Source organism: Aquarana catesbeiana, linkage group LG02, assembly GCF_042186555.1.
Source record: "Aquarana catesbeiana isolate 2022-GZ linkage group LG02, ASM4218655v1, whole genome shotgun sequence".
NCBI classification, from domain to species: domain Eukaryota; kingdom Metazoa; phylum Chordata; class Amphibia; order Anura; family Ranidae; genus Aquarana; species Aquarana catesbeiana.
In genome coordinates, this window is record NC_133325.1 from 765161149 (window position 1) to 765180497 (window position 19349).

A 19349-nucleotide genomic window follows, 5' to 3' on the forward strand; every position below is an offset into this window, starting at 1 on the left:
GGACACCTAACTGACATTTTGGACACTTTTGGGGATCAGTGACATTATTATAGTGATCAATGCTAAAAATATGCACTGACATTGCACTGATTACACTGGCAGGGAAGGGGTTAACATTAGGGGCGATCAAGTGGTTAAATGTGTTCCCTGTTTGTGTGTTTTAACTGTATGGGGGATGGGCTGCCTGAGGAAAGACAAAGATCCGTTGTCCTGCTTAGCAGGAAGACAGATCCCAGTGTCATCCCCTGACAGAACAGAGATCTGCCTTGTTTACTTCAGCAGATCCCCGTTCTGCCACTGTGGGGAACGATCGCGAGTGACCAGTGGACATCGAGTCCCCTGGACCCGCTGATTGGCCAATCGGAGCGCGTGAAAAGCGCACAAATCGCCGTAATGGTACAGGGATTTGTGCAGCCGAGTCACCTTGCCACAGTACATCTGCGGCGGGTGGTCGGCAAGTGGTTAACAATAAAAACAATTTTAAAGAATACATTCATGTAATTTGTAAAAAAAACTTTTCAATGCTTTGTAAAATTGCTGACAACTGAAGTGTAAACAAAAAAGTTGCGGTAGGTATTGGTAATTGGTTTCGGTGAGTACTAAAAAAAAAAAAGAAAAAAAAAACCCTAATATAACTTAATGGTAATTTTTTTAAATTTATTTACAAATTACATTATTTTTCTTTACATTTCTTTAAATTTGAGCAAAGAGTAGACATGTGCACTGCCAAAAAATTCATTTGTTTTTGTTTTAGTTTCATTTGTTTTTTGTTTTTTTCAGAAAGTCAAAAATTTACAAAAAATTTGAAATTAGGAATTCATAAATCTGAAAATTCATAAATAACAAAATTCAGAATTCGTATATTCGTAAATTTGAATATTCGTAAATTCTAAAATTCGAAAGTTCGGAATTGAAAAATTTGAAAATTTGGAAATTCGGAAGTTCGGAAATTCGAAAATAAGAAAGGAAAATCCAAAAATTCGAAATAATAACTAACTAATAATAACTAATAAATTATAGGTATTGGAATTTCCTTTCAAATTTGGCTGTTAGTGAACGTAACGAACATGAATTTATCTGAAGTTACAAATCTGAACAAATGGAACAGAACAAAATAATAAATAATAATAATAATACGTTTTTATTATTATTCTTATTAATATTATTGTTATTTATTATTATTAATTCGTTTAGATATGGCATTCGTTATTACAGATAATTCGTAACTTCGGATAAATTCGTATTCGTTACGTTCACTAACAGCCAAATTTGAAAGGAAATTCCAATACCTATAATTTTATAGTTGGTAATATTTAAGTTTTTGAATTTTCAGATTTTCGTTCTTATTTTTGGATTTTCCTTCTTTTCAATCTTCGGATTTTCATTCTTATTTTTGGATTTCCAAATTTCCGGATTTTTGAATTTCCAAATTTTGGAATTTCCACATTTTTGAATTTCGAATTTACGAATTTTCGAATTTCCGTTTTTTTTTTAAATTTCTGAATTTTTGAATTTCGAATTTTCGAATTTCCAAATATTATATACTGCGGATGGGTGGCCCATGCAGGCAAAGTGGTGTACGCCGCTGCCTGTTTCCGGGTTTAGGGTGTGTTCATGCGCCCCCCCCCCCCCCCCCACGACACCCACTGTAATTGTACACAGCAGAAGTCTGTCAGCAAGTCCTTGGGAGTGATTCATGGCCAGGACTTGCTGATCGGCTGTGTACATTCACAGCCCAGAGCCCTATGTTGATTGGGGAACGATCTTACTGCAAAGCAGGGGTAAGAAACAAAGAGATCTGTTCGTAAAAGCAGCTAGGAACAACGATATGTCTCCTCCTCTAGTCAGTCCCATCCCCCCCACAGTTAGAAACACAAACGAGGGAACACATTTATCGCCTTGATCGCCCCCCTTGTGTTAACCCCTTCCCTGCCAGTGACATTTATACAGTAATCAGTGCATTTTTATAGCACTGACCGCTGTATAAATGTCATTGGTCCAAAAAATGTGTCAAAAGTGTCCGATCTGTCCACCGCAATGTCGCAGTACTGCTAAAAATCGTTGATCGTCGCCATTACTAGTAAAATAAATAAATAAATAAATAAATAAAAATTATAAAAATGCCATCTATCCCCTATTTTGTAGACGCTATAACTTTTGCGCAAACCAATCAATATGCAATTTTTTTTTCTTTTGTTACCAAAAATATGTGGAAGAATAAATATTGGCCAAAACTGATGAAGAAATTTGATTTTTAAAAAACATTTTTGGGGATATTTATTACAGCAAAAAGTAAAAAATATATATTTTTTTCTTTTCAAAATTGTCGCTCTTTTCTTATAGTGCAAAAAATAAAAACCGCAGAGATGATTAAATACCACCAAAAGAAAGCTCTATTTGTGGGAAAAAAAGGATGTCGATTTTGTTTGGGTGCGACGTCACATGACCACGCAATTGTCAGTTAGAGAGACGCAGTGCCGTATTGCAAAAAATGGCCTGGTTATCAAAGCGGTGTTCCCATTTAAAAAAAAAAAAAAAAATTAAAAGTCAGCAGCTACAAATACTGCAGCTGCTGACTTTTAATCGGACACTTACCTGTTCCAGGGTCCAGCGATACGGGGGATCGAAGCCCCGCTCGTCCCCCCCCCTCCGCTCGGCGGCACCGGCACTTTAACTGTGGGAGCCCCGCTGTGGCTTCACAGCCGGGCACCCACTGCGCATGCGCGAGCCGCGCCGTGCGTCATCACTGGCCCTGCAATCATCTGGGACCGGTCACGTGTCTCAGATGATTGACTAGAGGGAGGGGGGAGAGGCGATCTCTCTTCCTGCGCCGAAGGAAGGGACATCAGGAGCCCAGGCACCGAAGGAGGCAGATTACGAGGGACCCCCTAGCAACAAGCATTTAGAGGTGAGAAAAAAAAATTTCTCCAAATGTTTTTTTTTAAAAAATTTTAAGCACATTACTAATTTTTTTTTTTTTTTTTGGGGTGGAACTCCACTTTAAGCAAGCAAATCTTTCGGTCTGTAAATGGTTAAAGTAGCGCAGTGCCAAATATCAAAAAATGGCCTGATCACAAAGGGGGTGAAACCTATCAGAGCTGAATTGGGTAGCCTCCCTGGCGGTTTTCCCGAGTTTGGCTCGGGGTTAAAATTCAGGACCATTAGCGGTAACCCCGAGCCACACTCGGGATTACATTGCAGGATCCTGGTGTGGCTTTACTTACCTTGTCCCCGGGATCCTGCGATGTCCCCCGCGCTGTCTGCGGGCTCTGTCCTCCTCCAAAGCCTCTCCTTGCCAGGCTCCGTTCCCTGCGAGCGTCGCAACGCACGGGGGCGGAGCCTGGTGGCAAATTAAAAAAAATGTAAAAATCATAACACATACAGTACTGTAATCTTACAGATTACAGTACTGTATGAAATGATTTTACATCCCTTTTGTCCCCAGTGCTTTGGCCCATGCCCTGCATGCAGTTTTATGTTTTATATACTGTTCTTTCTGCCTGGAAACTGGAGATTGTCCATAGCAACCAAAAAGTGTCCCTTTACATCAAAAGTGGCTTTAGACCAGCTAGAAAACAGCGATAGTAAATTAGAACACTTGCAGAATTGGACGATAGTGAATTGTGGGGAAATTTATTTTATTATTTATTTATTTTTATTTTTTTAATTATTTATTTTTATTTATTATATTATAATTTATGTTTTTGTGTTTCAAACTTTATCATACCCGGGATATCTACTAGACTCTTGTTTGGTTATAAAACGCCAAATTTCCATGCAAAATAATTGTACCGCTTTCAGCACCTAAAATCCGAAATAATCATACCGCCAGGGAGGTTAAGGCACCAGATTTTTTTTTCATACACATATCTAAAAGAATAATAAAAAAAAAAAAAATTAAAAAAAAGATGGATTTGCATTTTATTGCATGTGAGAGTGCTGGAAGACATGCGGTTTTGCGTTATTTTTTTAGGTTTAGTGTTCATCACTTTTTTTTTTTTTTTTTCAGAGTACATTGCCCACTATGGAGAAACAGATCATAAGGAAATTATGGGATGCAGAAGACAAGCTAAACCTAATTGGTTCATGTGTCCCTGACACTGATACAGAGAGGCTTGCTTTTCTAATAGAGGTAAGAGATGCAACACAGACAGAGAAACTTCAGAAAAGTTGTGCTCAGTGCAGTGGTCCTGTTCTTTGTGGGGTTGTTACCTGTAATCCAGCTGTTTCTTAGATATCAAACAACCTCGCTTTTCTAAGTTTTGCAAAGTGACTATGCAATAGCTCTTCTCTCCTCTTCGCTATAAGATAGTAGCGTTCTGTAGTCATAACCCACTAGACTTCTTCCAGATCAACAGCTTCAACAACGTCTCGGATATAACAAGGGAGCAAATAAGAGAAGTCAATTTTTATGGATATTTTTACATATTTTACACCAACTTGGACCAATGTAAGTAAACTATATTGTCAAAAGTATTGGGACGCCTGCCTTTAAACACGCATGAACCTTAAAATGGTGTTCCGGACGAAATTATACTTTTTAAATAAAAATACCCCTATAATACACAAGCTTAATGTATTCTAGTAAAGATAGTCTGTAAATTGAGGTCTGTTTTGTTAGTTTATAGCAGTAGTTTGTTATTTTATAAACTTACAGCAGGCCGTGGCCATCTTAAGTGTGGGCATCTGAAGCCAGACTGTATTTCTTCCTGGATCTCATCCTTGCAGATCTCGCACATGCTCAGTGCAGCACAAGCAGTGTAATAGGTTTCAGGTCAGGTTTCCATAGCAACGGCACTGTCAGAGGAAGTTGCCGCCCCTTCCCATAAGGCATTGCAAACAGGAAATGATGTGATGGGCCGCGGCCAGGGAGGAGGAAGTGAAAAATGAATACAGCAGATATACAGTAGGTGCTGAGAAAATTTTTTTTTAAATATCCTGTTTTTTTTAAATATCCTGTACAGTGCACAGTTTAGTGAGGGATGCTGAAGAGTTGTAAAAGTGAGTGGAACTCCACTTTAATGGCATCCCAGTCTATAGCCTCGTACACACGATCGGTTTTTTCACAGACAAAGCATCAGACTTTTGTCCGAAGGGCGTGTGCCATGAACTTGTCTTGCATACAAACGGTACACAATTGTCAGACAACAAACACGAACGTAGTGACATACTACGTGGAATTTCAGCTCTTGAGCGCCGCCCTTTGGGCACCTTCTGTTAATGTCGTGTTTGGTGAGCATTGATTCCGAGCATGCGTGTTTGTACTTTGGAGTTTTGTGTGATGGACTTGTGTACAGACCACTGTCCGCCGAAAATTTACTAGCCTGCCATCCAACATTTGTTGGCGGAAAGTTGTCTGATGGAGCGTACTAACGGTCGGATTTTAGGCAAACAGTCTGTCATCACACAATTCTCAGGCGAAAATCCGATCGTGTGTATGAGGCTTTAGTCCGTAGGGTTCAATGTTGAGTTGGTCCACCCTTTGCAGCTATAACAGCTTCAACTCTTCTGGGAAGGCTGTCCACAAGGTTTAGGAGTGTGTCTATGGGAATGTTTGACCATTCTTCCAGAAGCGCATTTGTGAGGCCAGGCACTGATGTTGGATGAGAAGGTCTGGCTTGAAGTCTCCACACTAATTCATCCCAAAAGTGTCCTATTGGGTTCAGGTCAGGACTCTGTGCAGGCCAGTCAAGTTCATCCACCCCAAACTTGCCCATCCATGTCTTTATGGACCTAGCTGGTCCAAATCATTTGGTGGAGGGGGGATTATGGTGTGGGGTTGTTTTTCAGGGGTTGGGCTTGGCCAAGCTGGACTAATGTAACTATGTAAAAATATCCATACCTGGAAATTCTCCTTTAATAAGTTCCAGACTTTGGTGGTACCACATACAGCCTAAAAACTTCATCAAAGTACACAGGGTGTATTCTGTATACCAGGGGTGTCCAAACTGCGGCCCGCGGGCCAGATGTGGCCCTTTGTTTGTCTTTATCTGGTCCTTGGGGCACTATTCCTCCCGCTGACATCAATGATGGGGCACTATTCCTCCCGCTGACATCAATGATGGGGCACTATTCCTTCCACTGATGCCAATGATGGGGCACTATTCCTCCCACTGATACCAATGATGGGGCACTATTCCTCCCACTGATACCAATGATGGGGCACTATTCCTCCTACTGATACCAATGAAGGGGCACTATTCCTCCCACTGATACCAATGACGGGGCACTATTCCTCCACCGACACCAACAATACCATTTTCTTTACTCCCACTGACCACTAAGCCTATGGCTTTGATTACTCCCACCAATGCCAGGACCTTTTCTTCTACCTATGGTCAAAGTATGCCCCCCCCCAAAGTCCGAAGGACAGTAAATTGGCCCCTTGTTTAAAAAGTTTGGAGACCCCTGCCATATACAATATCCCCCTGGCTCTGTTGCTGCCTACCCAGCCCCCCCCCCTCCCTCCTCACTACAGCTACTGCTATGTTGTAAACCAGGGCTGCCCAACCTTTTAAAGAGCAAGGGCCACTTAAGCGACTTACTGGTCGCGGGCCGCAATAAGCGGAGCAGGCGGATGACAGATCTGTGTCCACTCTGCATATGCAGAGCAGACACAGCCCATTCTACTCTATGGGCCCTCCGATCCGATCCAACCAGACGGAGGGGGACGGATTGCCTTGGGTTTTTTTTTTTTCAGCGGATCGAATTGGAGGCAGGCGGTTGTAAATGGACACAAGTCTGTTTACATCTGCCGCTCCACAGAGCTGAATGGAGGGTCCGATTGGGTTTGGGTCACCTCTTAGGTAGGGTGACCAGACATCCTCGGTTTCCGGGGACAGTCCCCGGATTGCGGACTCTGTCCCCGGACCAAGTCTGTCCCAGGTTTTGTCCCCGGATGGGATTTGAACGGGGGCTGGGGCAATTTCAAAGACAGTCAGTGCAGAATAGAAAAAAAAAAATCTGAATTGCACACCCCCCCCTGCTCCGCCGCACCTACTAGCTTAGGTGTATTTTTTCCATTATCTGTGCCCCTTTCTGATGATCATGTGCTGGTCAGAGCGGAGGGACCATTTCTTCAGTTTCGGGTGCATGCCCATTCAGCTCCGCTCGCATTTTCTTCTGCCTTGGCTCAAGTCCCGGCCAGCCGCCTGCCTGTTTATCTCCGATCGTGGGGCTGCCACTGCCTTCAAGGCTTCAACACAGGTGTGCTTTGGGGGTGTCTGTGAATAGACTACATTACACTTTGTCTGTCTGGAATAATGGATGGTATCATAACTCACAGGCAGCAGGCACTATATCATGGCTCTGGCTGGATCTGTCACAGTATGTCACATACCATGGCTGCTGGGTGCTGATTTTGTTAACTTATTGTTAACTTATTGTCCTCAATCCGGGGACTGTCCCCAAAACCGGGAATGTCTGCCTGTGAGTTATCATAATGCTGATGAGTTGCTGATCGCCTGATAGCAGATTTACTGCTGCAGGGCGGTTGCGCTGCGCAGGATCACGTATATAATTAATCCTGCATTTCTGGGTATGGGAGCCAATCAGCAGCTCCGGCGGACTCGATGTCCCCCGGTATCCTCTAATCTTTATGTACAAAGGCAGAACGGTGGTCTGACTATGTAAACAAGGCAGATCGCAGTTCTGTCAGTATGGAAGACATTGATCCTGTGTTCCTGCAAAGCAGGTACAGGGATCTATGCCTTCCCTTAGTAAAAGCACCTCCCCCGCAGTGAAAAAAAATACTTGTTAGGTACGCATTTAACCCTTTGATTGCCCTAGATTTTATCCCTGTCCCAGCCAGTGTCATTAGTACAGTGACAGTGCATACTTTTAGCACTGATCACTGTATTAGTGTCACCGGTTGCCACAAAGTGTCAGTTAGTGTCCGATTTGTCCGCTGCAATATCGCAGTCCCGCTATGAGTCGCTGATAGCCGCCATTACTAACTGCGCTGACCCTAAATAATATATTTATCTTACCACAAAAAACGTGAACAATTTTTATCTGTGATTCATCAAAAATTATTAATAAATTACCACCTTCTAAAATGGACACTCACCAGAAACAAGGAAAAATGCGCCTTTGGTCTATGCTGGGTTAACCACTCCACTCATATAAGTATGTCTGAAGATTCCGAAATTGGTTGCCAGTAATCGCTCCTTGCACCTTCACATTAATCTCAGGATCTCATAAAAAGCAGACAGCCATCATTACGCAACATGTTAAAATTTATTCAGTCAATGAAATAGGTATATAAAATTTACACTCACAAATTTAGTGCCTATAGACCGGCAATAAGCCTTTCCAGCAATGCTTTTTAGGGCTAGCTAGTGCCGTTCCGTCTCCTGGGATCAGTGTGCGGTCCAAGCCTCGATATGGCGCGGGTTAGGGCAGGAAGTCACGTCGGCATTACCCAGAAGCCTCTACACGTTTCACATTCAATCATAAAATAGGTATATAAAATTGGCACTCACAAATGAAGTGCCTATAGCCCGGCACTAAGTCTTTCCAGCAATGCTTTTTAGGGCTAGCTAGCACTCTACGCGTTTCGCACCCAATCATGCGGCTTCAGGAAAGCTTCCTGAAGCCGCATGATTGAATGCGAAACGCGTAGAGGCTTCTGGGTAATGCCGACGTGACTTCCTGCCCTAACCTGCACCATATCGAGGGTTGGACCGCACGGTGATCCTGCCTTTGGTCTATGCTGGGTTGATATAAGTATGTCTGAAGATTCCCAAATTGGTTGCCAGTAATCACTCCTTGCACATCCACATTAATCTCAGGATCTCATAAAAAGCAGACAGCCATCATTGTGCAACGCGTTAAAATTTATTCAATCAATGAAATAGGTATATAAAAGTTACACTCACAAATTTAGTGCCTATAGACCGGCACTAAGCCTTTCCAGCAATGCTTTTTAGGGCTAGCTAGCGCCGTTCCATCTCCCGGGATTGGCGTGCGGTCCAAGCCTCGATATGGTGTGGGTTAGGGCAAGAAAGAAGTCACGTCGGCACTACCCAGAAGGCTCTACGCGTTTCGCATTCAATTATGCATCTTCAGGAAGCTTTCCTGAAGACGCATGATTGGGTGCAAAACGCGTAGAGCGCTAGCTAGCCCTAAAAAAGCATTGCTGGAAAGACTTAGTGCCGGTCTATAGGCACTACATTTGTGTGTGCCAATTTTATATACCTATTTTATTGATTGAATACTTTTTACTGCGTTGCGCAATGATGGCTGTCTGCTTTTTATGAGATCCTGAGATTAATGTGGAGTTGCAAGGAGTAATTACTGGCAATCAATTCAGGAATCTTCAGACATACTTATATGAGTGGAGTGGTTAACCCAGCATAGACCTAAGGCGCATTTTTTTCCTTGTTTCTGGTGAGTGTCCATTTCAGAAAGTGGTGGTGTTTCACGAATTGGTAAAAAGTTTTCCCATCGTCTCTGCTCCACAGCCGCTTTCTTCTTCTACCTCTGGCTCCATCCATCCCAGAGCAGAAGGCCACATCAGAGGGCTCCGCGGGCCATATGTGGTCCCCGGGCCATTGGTTGGGCACCCCTGTTCTAAACAATGTAACAACATTACTATTACATTGTACTCACTGTATTTCATCAATATTCAGATCAAAGATTGTTTATTTTTAAATGGTTTCCATTTACTAAGACTGAGATTTTCGTTTAAAACTTGTAGTTTGGTCTCACCCATTACTGTGTTTCTGATACAGAAGATCATGAAAAGCACAGAAACCAATGTATTGCAGTTTGTCTGAAGTGAGTTGTTCCTGTTGCCCCCAAACAGAGAATTAGGCAGTTTGCTGAAGGAATTGGCAAAGCTACTCGAGGGGAAGAGGAGGTCACCGACGCACAGCTGAAACTTTTTACCAAAATCCAAAAACGCTTTAATCTCTGGGAACTAAATCTGAACAGCTCAGCCGACCAATGTGAGTAATGCCGAAAGTGGCCGCACTAATTTACACAGGTTCTGCACCAGGACGATGGGAAACAGGATGTGGATCGCGCTTTAAAGCGAGCCAGGCCTTTGCCTATGTAAAACAAAGCAATAGGTTTACCTAACTGCCATAGGCGTGCGCACAGGGTGTGCCAGGTGTGCCTGGGCACACCCTAATCTCCTTGTGTGGTGCATATTCCCCCCTGTTTAGACCACTGATATTTCATCCCCCCAAAAAAATGTTACAAAATACAATAATTTATTTAAAAATAAAATAAAAATAATGACACTGTCCACTGCCCTACTGACACCATCAGAACATATACACATGCATATGTATTTGAGCTTTGGGGTGCACACCCTAATGCAAGAGGCTGCGCACACCTGTGCTAACTGCTAACTGTAGTCCTGCACAGATGTACATACTCCCTTTTGCTCCCTAGCTCCCCCCTTTGGCTATCAGGAGAAGAGAGGTGCACGATGAAAAAAATTTGTTTAGTTTCAAATTAATTTGTTAAGTAAACAATTTAGTTTTGTCATATTCATTATCAGTGGCGGCCGTTGGAATTTTTCTTGGGGGGGGGGGGGGGCGGCAAACAGTATCATAGCAACGCAACGCCCCCCCGGTCGGTCGGTCGCACTGACCCCATCACCGACACCTGGGTGGGCTCCGGTCGCATCCTCTGCGACCGGAGCCCACCCTATTTTGAAGCCTATTAGAGCCTCTGGCTCTAATCGGGTGCTTAAAGGGGTTGAAAACCGTTGTGTTTTTTCCACCTTAATGCATCCTATGGTGAAAAAACATCTGGCAGTGACCGCCCCCCCCCCCCCCAGCCCCCCGTTTTACTTACCTGAGCCCCGTATTTCCCTCAGCGGAGACGCGCTCTCCCTCTCTCCATGGGGTCCCAGCTCTTGATTGGATAGATTGATAGCAGTGCAGCTATTGGCTCCCGCTGCTGTCAATAAAATCCAGTGAGGTGAGCGGCGGGGGGCGGGGCCGAGTCCGGCATTCGTGTCTAAGGACGCAAATGCTGGACTCGGAAGTGCAACCGCAAGGTAACCCCCCAAAAGAGAGCCTCTCCTAGGGGGTTATCTGATGTGGGGAGGAGCCGCGAGAGCCGCCGGAGGATCCCAGAAGACCAGGTTCAGGGCCACTCTGTGCAAAACGAGCTGCACAGTGGAGGTAAGCATGATATGTTTGTTATTTTAAAAAAAAAAAATGAACTCTTACAATCACTTTAAAAAAAACTTTGGTTGATCGTGTGTAGGCAAGTCCGTTCATTCGGAAAGTCCGTCGGAAAGTCCGTGGAAAAGTCTGCCAGACCGAGTCCGTGGAAAAGTCCGCCCGTGTGTACGTGGCATAAGAGTGATTGATTGAGAACTGTGCAGGGTGAGAGACGGACCACAACAACCAGCAGCCCCTATCGGGGGGCGTACCACTACACATATATTTGTTTTATATTGATTCATATTTTCAGAAGTTATTTCAGAAGATTGCCTATATTCATTTTAACGTGTTAAAGTGTTACTAAACCCAGGAGCCTGCATTCACTATATCTGGTCTCCCACAGTACACAGAACATGGAAGTGGAATTATTTTAGTAAATATAAACTGCTAAATACTTTTTCTCATCAGCAGTATATAGCAGTCTTGTGATTTTCTATTAGTTCCTGGTGAAGCTTGTAGGAAGTTTTCATACTGCACTGAGCAGTCCTATGAGGCTGCAGGACCCCTGACCCTCTGTCTGGACAGTGCTGATTGGCCCTGCGCTGATCACATGCACTCTCCAAGGAAAAAAAAAAAACTCTCTAGCAATACACACCAAACTGAGCATGTGCAGCCTGACTCCAAAGGCTCTGTCTTATCCGGACTGGAAATGGAAATGGAATGAGCCTGGTTGGACGATATCAAAATGCTTCAAACATTAAAAAAAGGCCCAAACTATTGCATCCTGTCATCCAAATGAATACAAACGAATCTGTTGTTTTGTTAGAATTTATTTTGGATTAGTTGAAATTCGTTACTATTGTGATTCGGATACATCCAGATTTCTGAATAACGAAAATTTTAACCGAATTCCGATTTGTAGCGAAACAAATCGCACATGTCTAATCAGGGGAGAAGAGCGTTAGCCTTGTGAAATCTGCAAGGGATGATTTTGAGATTGTCTTTGTTGAGGACTGTCTGCCTGCCTCCATGTGATAGTCATGGGCACCTGAGCAGTCCATCAGCAAGCAGCAGTGCCGTCATGTGGGAGGAATGGGTGAGAGTCACATGATCTCCTGTACCCACAAGTGGCAGATACTTTCTTTGTTCTCTGTGGCTGAACAGTAGACGTGTATTGCCGAAAAATGTGTTCCTTTTTGTTTCTTTCATTTTTTTATTTCTTTTTTCTTTTTTTTGGGGTCATTCGTTATGATCGAAATTCATAAATTCGTAAATTTGAAGATCCGAAAATTCGTAAAATTCAAAAATTCGAAAGAATGAAAATCCGAAAATTCTAAATAATAGCTAACTTACTAATAATAATAACTAACTATTCCGTTATAGGTATTGGAATTTCCTTTCAAGTTTGGCTGTTAGTCAAAGCAACAAATACAAATTTTTCAGAAGTTACGAATTATCCAAAGTAACGAATGCCGCATCTAAACAAATGCAATGGAACAAATTAATAATAAATAATAATATCAAAACGTTTTTATTATTATTATTATTATTGTTATTTATTAACCACTTACCGACCGGCCACTGTATATATACATCATTTTTTGAAGGTGGATATCTCGGTAACGGCAGCAGCTGCTGCCACAACCGAGGTATCCATCTTTAGGGCCGGCGGTTCTGTGTACGATAATGGTGGTCTCTGTGGCGGATTCCACCACCACCCCCCTCCTGCCGCTCTCCCGCGCCCTCCGCTGCTTACCGGAGCCGTTGGTAGCGGCGGAGGTGATCAGGACCTGTCACATCCGTGGTATGGAGACGAGTGAGGTGAAGATGGCCCCCACCCTTCTCCATGCCATAGGAGGGCAGGAGCGACGTCATAACGTCAGCTCTCCCCATACGTCAGGCATGTCCAAAGTCCGGCCCGCGGGCCAATCGCGGCCCGCGGTCCGGTTTCGGACGGCCCGCCTGGTAATTTTGACATATATATCTTTTGTGGCCCCCAACGAATCCCCGAGCGCCGGGGGCCATAAAAGATAGATATGCTGGCTGCCTTGGAGGGGGCGGGACAAGCGCCGTACAGGATACAGGAGAATTTCCTGTTTACACGGCGTCCTGTGTAAAAGGAAGTCCCGTCTCCTGCGCTGCCATTGGACAATTGTTTTGTCCATCATAGGAGGCGGGACTTTCAATTAAAGAGGCCGCCGTGTAAACAGGAATTTCTCCTGTATATCTGTTGGCGCTCGTCCCGCCCCCTCCCTGTCTCCTCCAAGGCTGCAGATGGACATGAATCAGGCTGCACTGACAGCAATGGTGAGTCTGCATTCATGTCAATGTGGTGGGGGCTGCCGTATTTATGTCAGTGTGGTGGGGGCTGCATTCATGTCAATGTGGGGGCTGCATTCATGTGAATGTGGTGGGGGCTGCATTCATGTCAATACGGTGGGGGCTGCATTCATGTCAATACGGTGGGGGCTGCATTCATGTCAATACGGTGGGGGCTGCATTCATGTCAATACGGTGGGGGCTGCATTCATGTCAATACGGTGGGGGCTGCATTCATGTGAATGTGGTGGGGGCTGCATTCATGTCAATACGGTGGGGGCTGCATTCATGTGAATGTGGTGGGGGCTGCATTCATGTCAATACGGTGGGGGCTGCATTCATGTCAATACGGTGGGGGCTGCATTCATGTGAATGTGGTGGGGGCTGCATTCATGTCAATACGGTGGGGGCTGCATTCATGTCAATACGGTGGGGGCTGCATTCATGTGAATGTGGTGGGGGCTGCATTCATGTCAATACAGTGGGGGCTGCATTCATGTCAATACGGTGGGGGCTGCATTCATGTCAATACGGTGGGGGCTGCATTCATGTCAATACGGTGGGGGCTGCATTCATGTCAATGTGGTGGGGGCTGCATTCATGTCAATACGGTGGGGGCTGCATTCATGTCAATACGGTGGGGGCTGCATTCATGTCAATACGGTGGGGGCTGCATTCATGTCAATACGGTGGGGGCTGCATTCATGTGAATGTGGTGGGGGCTGCATTCATGTGAATGTGGTGGGGGCTGCATTCATGTCAATACGGTGGGGGCTGCATTCATGTCAATACGGTGGGGGCTGCATTCATGTCAATACGGTGGGGGCTGCATTCATGTCAATACGGTGGGGGCTGCATTCATGTCAATACGGTGGGGGCTGCATTCATGTTAATGTGGTGGGGGCTGCATTCATGTCAATACGGTGGGGGCTGCATTCATGTCAATACGGTGGGGGCTGCATTCATGTCAATACGGTGGGGGCTGCATTCATGTCAATACGGTGGGGGCTGCATTCATGTCAATACGGTGGGGGCTGCATTCATGTCAATACAGTGGGGGCCACATTCATGGCAATGGAGTGGGGGCCGCAGATGGGCACTGATTAGGCTGCATTGATGGGCACTGACCCTTATTTTGCTTCACAGTTCTTTATTTAAAATTTAAGATTTTTTTTCCTGAAACTTCATTTTTAAAGTGAAGGTGCATGTTATAAGCAGATTAAATCCGGTATATCCAAATAACACGCCCAAGCTCATCTATTCACCACACACAGCACAAAGGCAAGAGAATTCTTGTTGGGCCGTGTATTAGTGCTCGGATGGACACACTTAGACCAAATTTTAATGGTTTAAGAATGTCAGGCAAAATGGTCGGCCCTCAAGCATGTTCTATTCATCAAATCTGGCCCTCTTGGAAAAAAGATTGGACACCCCTGCCATACGTCTTAAAGGCATATTTTTTTGTTGTCTTTTTTTCAAATGACATTTTTTTTTTTTTTTGCATTTAAGTCCAAATATGAAATCTGAGGACTTTTTGACCCCCCAGATCTCATATTTAAGAGTTCCTGTCATGCTTTTTTCTATTACAAGGGATGTTTACATTCCTTGTAATATGAATAAAAGTGATCTTTTTTTTTTTTTTTAAAACAGTGAAAAAACAAATAAAATAAAGTAAATAAATAAGAAAACAAAAAAAAAATTTTTTTTTAAAGCGCCCCGTCCCGACCAGCTAGCGCGCAGAAGCGAACGCATACGTGAGTAGCGCCCACATATGAAAACGGTGGTCAAACCACACATGTGAGGTATCGCTGCGACCAGTAGAGTGAGAGTAAAAATTCTAGCCCTAGACCTCCTCTGTAACTCCAAACATACAACCTGTAGAATTTTTTAAACGTCGCCTATGGAGATTTTTAAGGGTAAAAGTTTGACGCCATTCCACGAGCGGGCGCAATTTTTAAGCGTGACATGTTGGGTATCAATTTACTTGGCGTAACATTATCTTTCACAACATAAAAAAAATTTGGCTAACTTTACTGTTGTCTTATTTTTTTTATTCAAAAAAGTGAATTTTTTCCAAAAAAAGTGCGCTTATAAGACCGCTGCGCAAATACGGTGCGAAAAAAAGTATTGCATTGACCACTATTTTATTCTCTAGGGAGTTAGAAAAAAAAAAATATAATGTTTGGGGGTTCTAAGTTATTTTTTAGCAAAAAAACAGTTTTAAACATGTAAACATCTAAAATCCAAAATGAGGCTGGTCCTTAAGTGGTTAATTTTTTTTTTTTTTCACAAGAAACTTAAGTGGTTAATTATTAATTAGTTACATTCCATTCGTTTAGATACGACATTTGTTATTTCGGATTATTTCATAACTTCGGATAAATTCGTATTCGTTACATTCTCTAACAGCCAAATTTGAAAGGAAATTCCAATACCTATCATTTAATAGTTAGTAATAGTTAAGTTATTATTAGTTAGTTATTATTTCAGATTTTTGAATTTCCGGGTTTTCGGATTTTCGTTCTTATTATCGGATTTTAGTTCTTTTGAATTTTTGTTCTTATTTTTGGATTTTCGAATTTTCAGATTTCCGAATTTCCGGATTTTCTTATTTCGAATTTCTGGATTTCAGGATTTTCAAATTTATGAATTTAAGAATATTCGAAAAAATTTGCTAAACAGGTTTTTTTTCGTTAATTCAGGTATTTCCAAATTAACAAATTTGTCGAAGTTTGTTAAAAAACACATTCGGGAACTGAACGAATTGCACAGAGTGGTGGTGGTGGTGGGGTTATAGGAAAAGCATGTATGTGCTGCTGGAGAAGTGGGCAGTTAAGTGAACCTGTTGCTTTCCTTTGCATGGCCACAACGTATGGAGTGCCGCTGCTCTTTGAAATATGAGGCCTGTCGCAGCTGCAGTTCTTACTGTAGTAGGGAATTACAGACCTCCATGAATGGTTGTAGAATGGGCATCAACATTATGATCCCTGGATCTTATTACAATAATGCAAGTCAAATTAAAATGGTATTTTTTTTTTAATGTTTTTAAGTTTTGGGTAGAATGAGCAAGGGTTAGAACAGTGGTGGTCAACTTACTTATAGGTGGCCTCAAGTGTGGCCCCTGACATTACCATAGGGCCAAACATAATATTCACTAAATGTAATGCTAGAGAAAGCAGCCAAAGGCTGTGGACATGTAACAGGAGATGGACAAAGACTACAGACATGCTACAAGAGATGGTGAGAAACTGCAGGTGTGCTATATAAGTTATTGGAGAATGGCGACTTGCTTAAGGAGACAGTCATAAACTGGAGACACATACACTATATTGTCGAACGTATTGGGACGCCTGCCTTTACACGCACATGAACTTTAATAGCTTCCCAGTCTTAGTCTGTAGGGTTCACTATTGAGTTGGCCCACCCTTTGCAGCTATAACAGCTTCAAATCTTCTGGAAAGGCTGTCCACAAGGTCCATAAAGACATGGATGAGGGAGTTTGGGGTGGAGGAACTTGACTGGCCTGTACAGAGTCCTGACCTCAACACGATAGAACACCTTTGAGATGAATTAGAGCGGAGACTGTGAACCAGACCTTCTTGTCCAACATCAGTGCCTGACCTCACAAATGTGCTTCTGGAAGAATGGTCAAAGATTCCCATAGACACACTCCTAAATCTTGTGGACAGCCTTCCCAGAAGAGTTGAAGCTGTTATAGCTGCAAAGGGTGGGCCAACTCAATATTGAACCCTACGGACTACGACTGGGATGCCATTAAAGTTCACGTGCGTGTAAAGGCGGGCGTCACAATACTATTGGTAATATAGGGGGAGATTTACTAAAACTGGAGCACTCTGAATCTGGCTCAGCTGTGCACGGTGGCCAATCAGCTTCTAACTTCAGCTTGTTCAATTAAGCTTTTGCAATGAAACCTGGAAGCTGATTGGTTTCTATGCAGAGCTGCACCAGATTTTGCTCTCTCCAGTTTTAGTAAATAACCCCCATAGTGTAACATAAGACTGCTGGAGAGCATCGCTGTTACAGCTGCTTTCTACAAATCCAGGATTCATTTTTTAAATTCCCCTTTAAGAATAAGGCACATTTGAGATTTCTACCAGTATGGTCCATTGTAAACGATCATAGGAACAAACATAAAAAAAAAATAAAAGGATGGAAGGGCAAAAAAAAACAAAACAAATAAGACATTTAACTACTAGAAGCCAATCTAAAGAATACTTCTCCTTCACTGACTTGGATAAGCACCAAAGCAGAGATACTGGGGGTTGATTTACTAAAGGCAAATAGACTGTCCACTTTGCAAAATGCAGTTGCTCCAGAGCTTAGTAAATAAGGAAAAGATTTGCTTTGCAAAGAATACCCAATCACATGCAAGGAAAACTAAAAAAAAAAAATGAAAAGGCATTTTTGCTTGAACATGATTACATGATGGAAGTCAGTAGAGCTTCTGCTCATTTACTAAGCTCTGGAGTGACTGCACTTGCACAGCGCATAATTTATTTGCCTTCAGTAAATAAACCCCACTGTCTTCAGAGGGCTGCACTGTAATTGCCAAAGGGCTGAATGGGCCTAGTTGGCCATAGGTTGGGCAGCAGGAGGTTAGAACTATTATTGCTTTTTATAATAAAATGTATTTAACCCATAGGTGTGCGCAGCCTATTGCATTAGGGTGTGCACCCTTAACCTCCCTGGCGGTATGATTATTTCTGATTTTAGATGCTGAAAGCGGTACAATTATTTTGCACAGAAATTTGGCGTTTTATATTGTAGGCCTGTAATTCTTAGGAATAGTTCACTTAAATCTGTCCAAACAAGAGTCTAGTAGACATCCCGGGTATGATAAAGTTTGAAAAACGAAATAAAAAATTATAATATAATAAATAACTATAAATAATTATAACAAATAATAATATAATAATAATAAAAATTATATAATAATGTAATCAAATCAAAAACACTGAAATTTGCTCAGTTGCAGAATTTTAGCTTTCGTTACTTTTAGTGTTTGATGACGGATCTCCCCACAAATCACTATCGCTCAATTCTGCAAGTGATTCTAATTTATTATCGCTGTTTTCTAGCTGCTCTAAAACCACTTTTGATGTAAAGAGACAGTTTTGGTTGCTATGGACAATCTCCAGTTTCCTGGCAGAAAGAACAGTTTTATATATATAAAACTGCATGCAGAACACTGGGCAGACCACTAGGGACAAAGGGGATGTGTAATTATTTGATACAGTACTGTAATCTGTAAGATTACAGTATGCTGTATCTATACTGTGTGTTTCACTTTTGAATTTACCGCCGAACTCCGTCCCCGTGCGTCGCAACGCTCGCAGGGAACGGAGCTCGGCACTGTGAATCGAGCGAGACACAGCGGCTCGCCGATCACAGCGGGGAGACATCGCAGGATCCAGGGGACAAGGTAAGTATGCTCTTCCTGGATCCTGCGATGCAAGCCCGAGTCTGGCTCGGGGATACCGCTTTTGGTATAAAAAATCCAACCCGAGCCAGACTCGGGAATACCGCCAGGGAGGTTAAGCTCAAGCACACATGCGTGTGCGGGTGTCTACATATATATGACCCCGGCACATTGATCTCCTTGCCGGCACAGTGAAAGAGAAGAGCATAAACACTTCTCTTATGGCAGAGCCGGTAAGAGGGAGATCTTTCCCCTGTTTCTGCTGCTACACAGAGCGATAACATTAATGTGCACGGGGTGATTAGGGTGTGCCTGGGCCCATCCGGCACACCCTGTGCGCACGCCTATGATGTAACCTGAATTCCATTGATTACATCTGATGGTAAAGTGGTGAGGATATTTAATATTTGCACTAACAATTTTATTTATTTTATTGGGATATCATTGTCTCTTTTCCTCCCTTG

At 43.0% G+C, this 19349-nt stretch overlaps 1 protein-coding gene across 3 annotated transcripts in view; it reads left to right on the forward strand.

Annotated features, from left to right (window-relative positions):
* LOC141129301 (interferon-induced GTP-binding protein Mx2-like) overlaps window positions 1-19349 on the forward strand; it is an 80341-nt gene that overhangs the window by 46187 nt on the left and 14805 nt on the right. For all 3 annotated transcript variants that reach the window (XM_073617253.1, XM_073617255.1, XM_073617254.1), the window contains 2 exons: window positions 4010-4132; window positions 9809-9950. In XM_073617253.1, the coding sequence (XP_073473354.1) occupies window positions 4010-4132; window positions 9809-9950 (265 nt within the window). The remainder of the gene's footprint in view (window positions 1-4009; window positions 4133-9808; window positions 9951-19349) is intronic.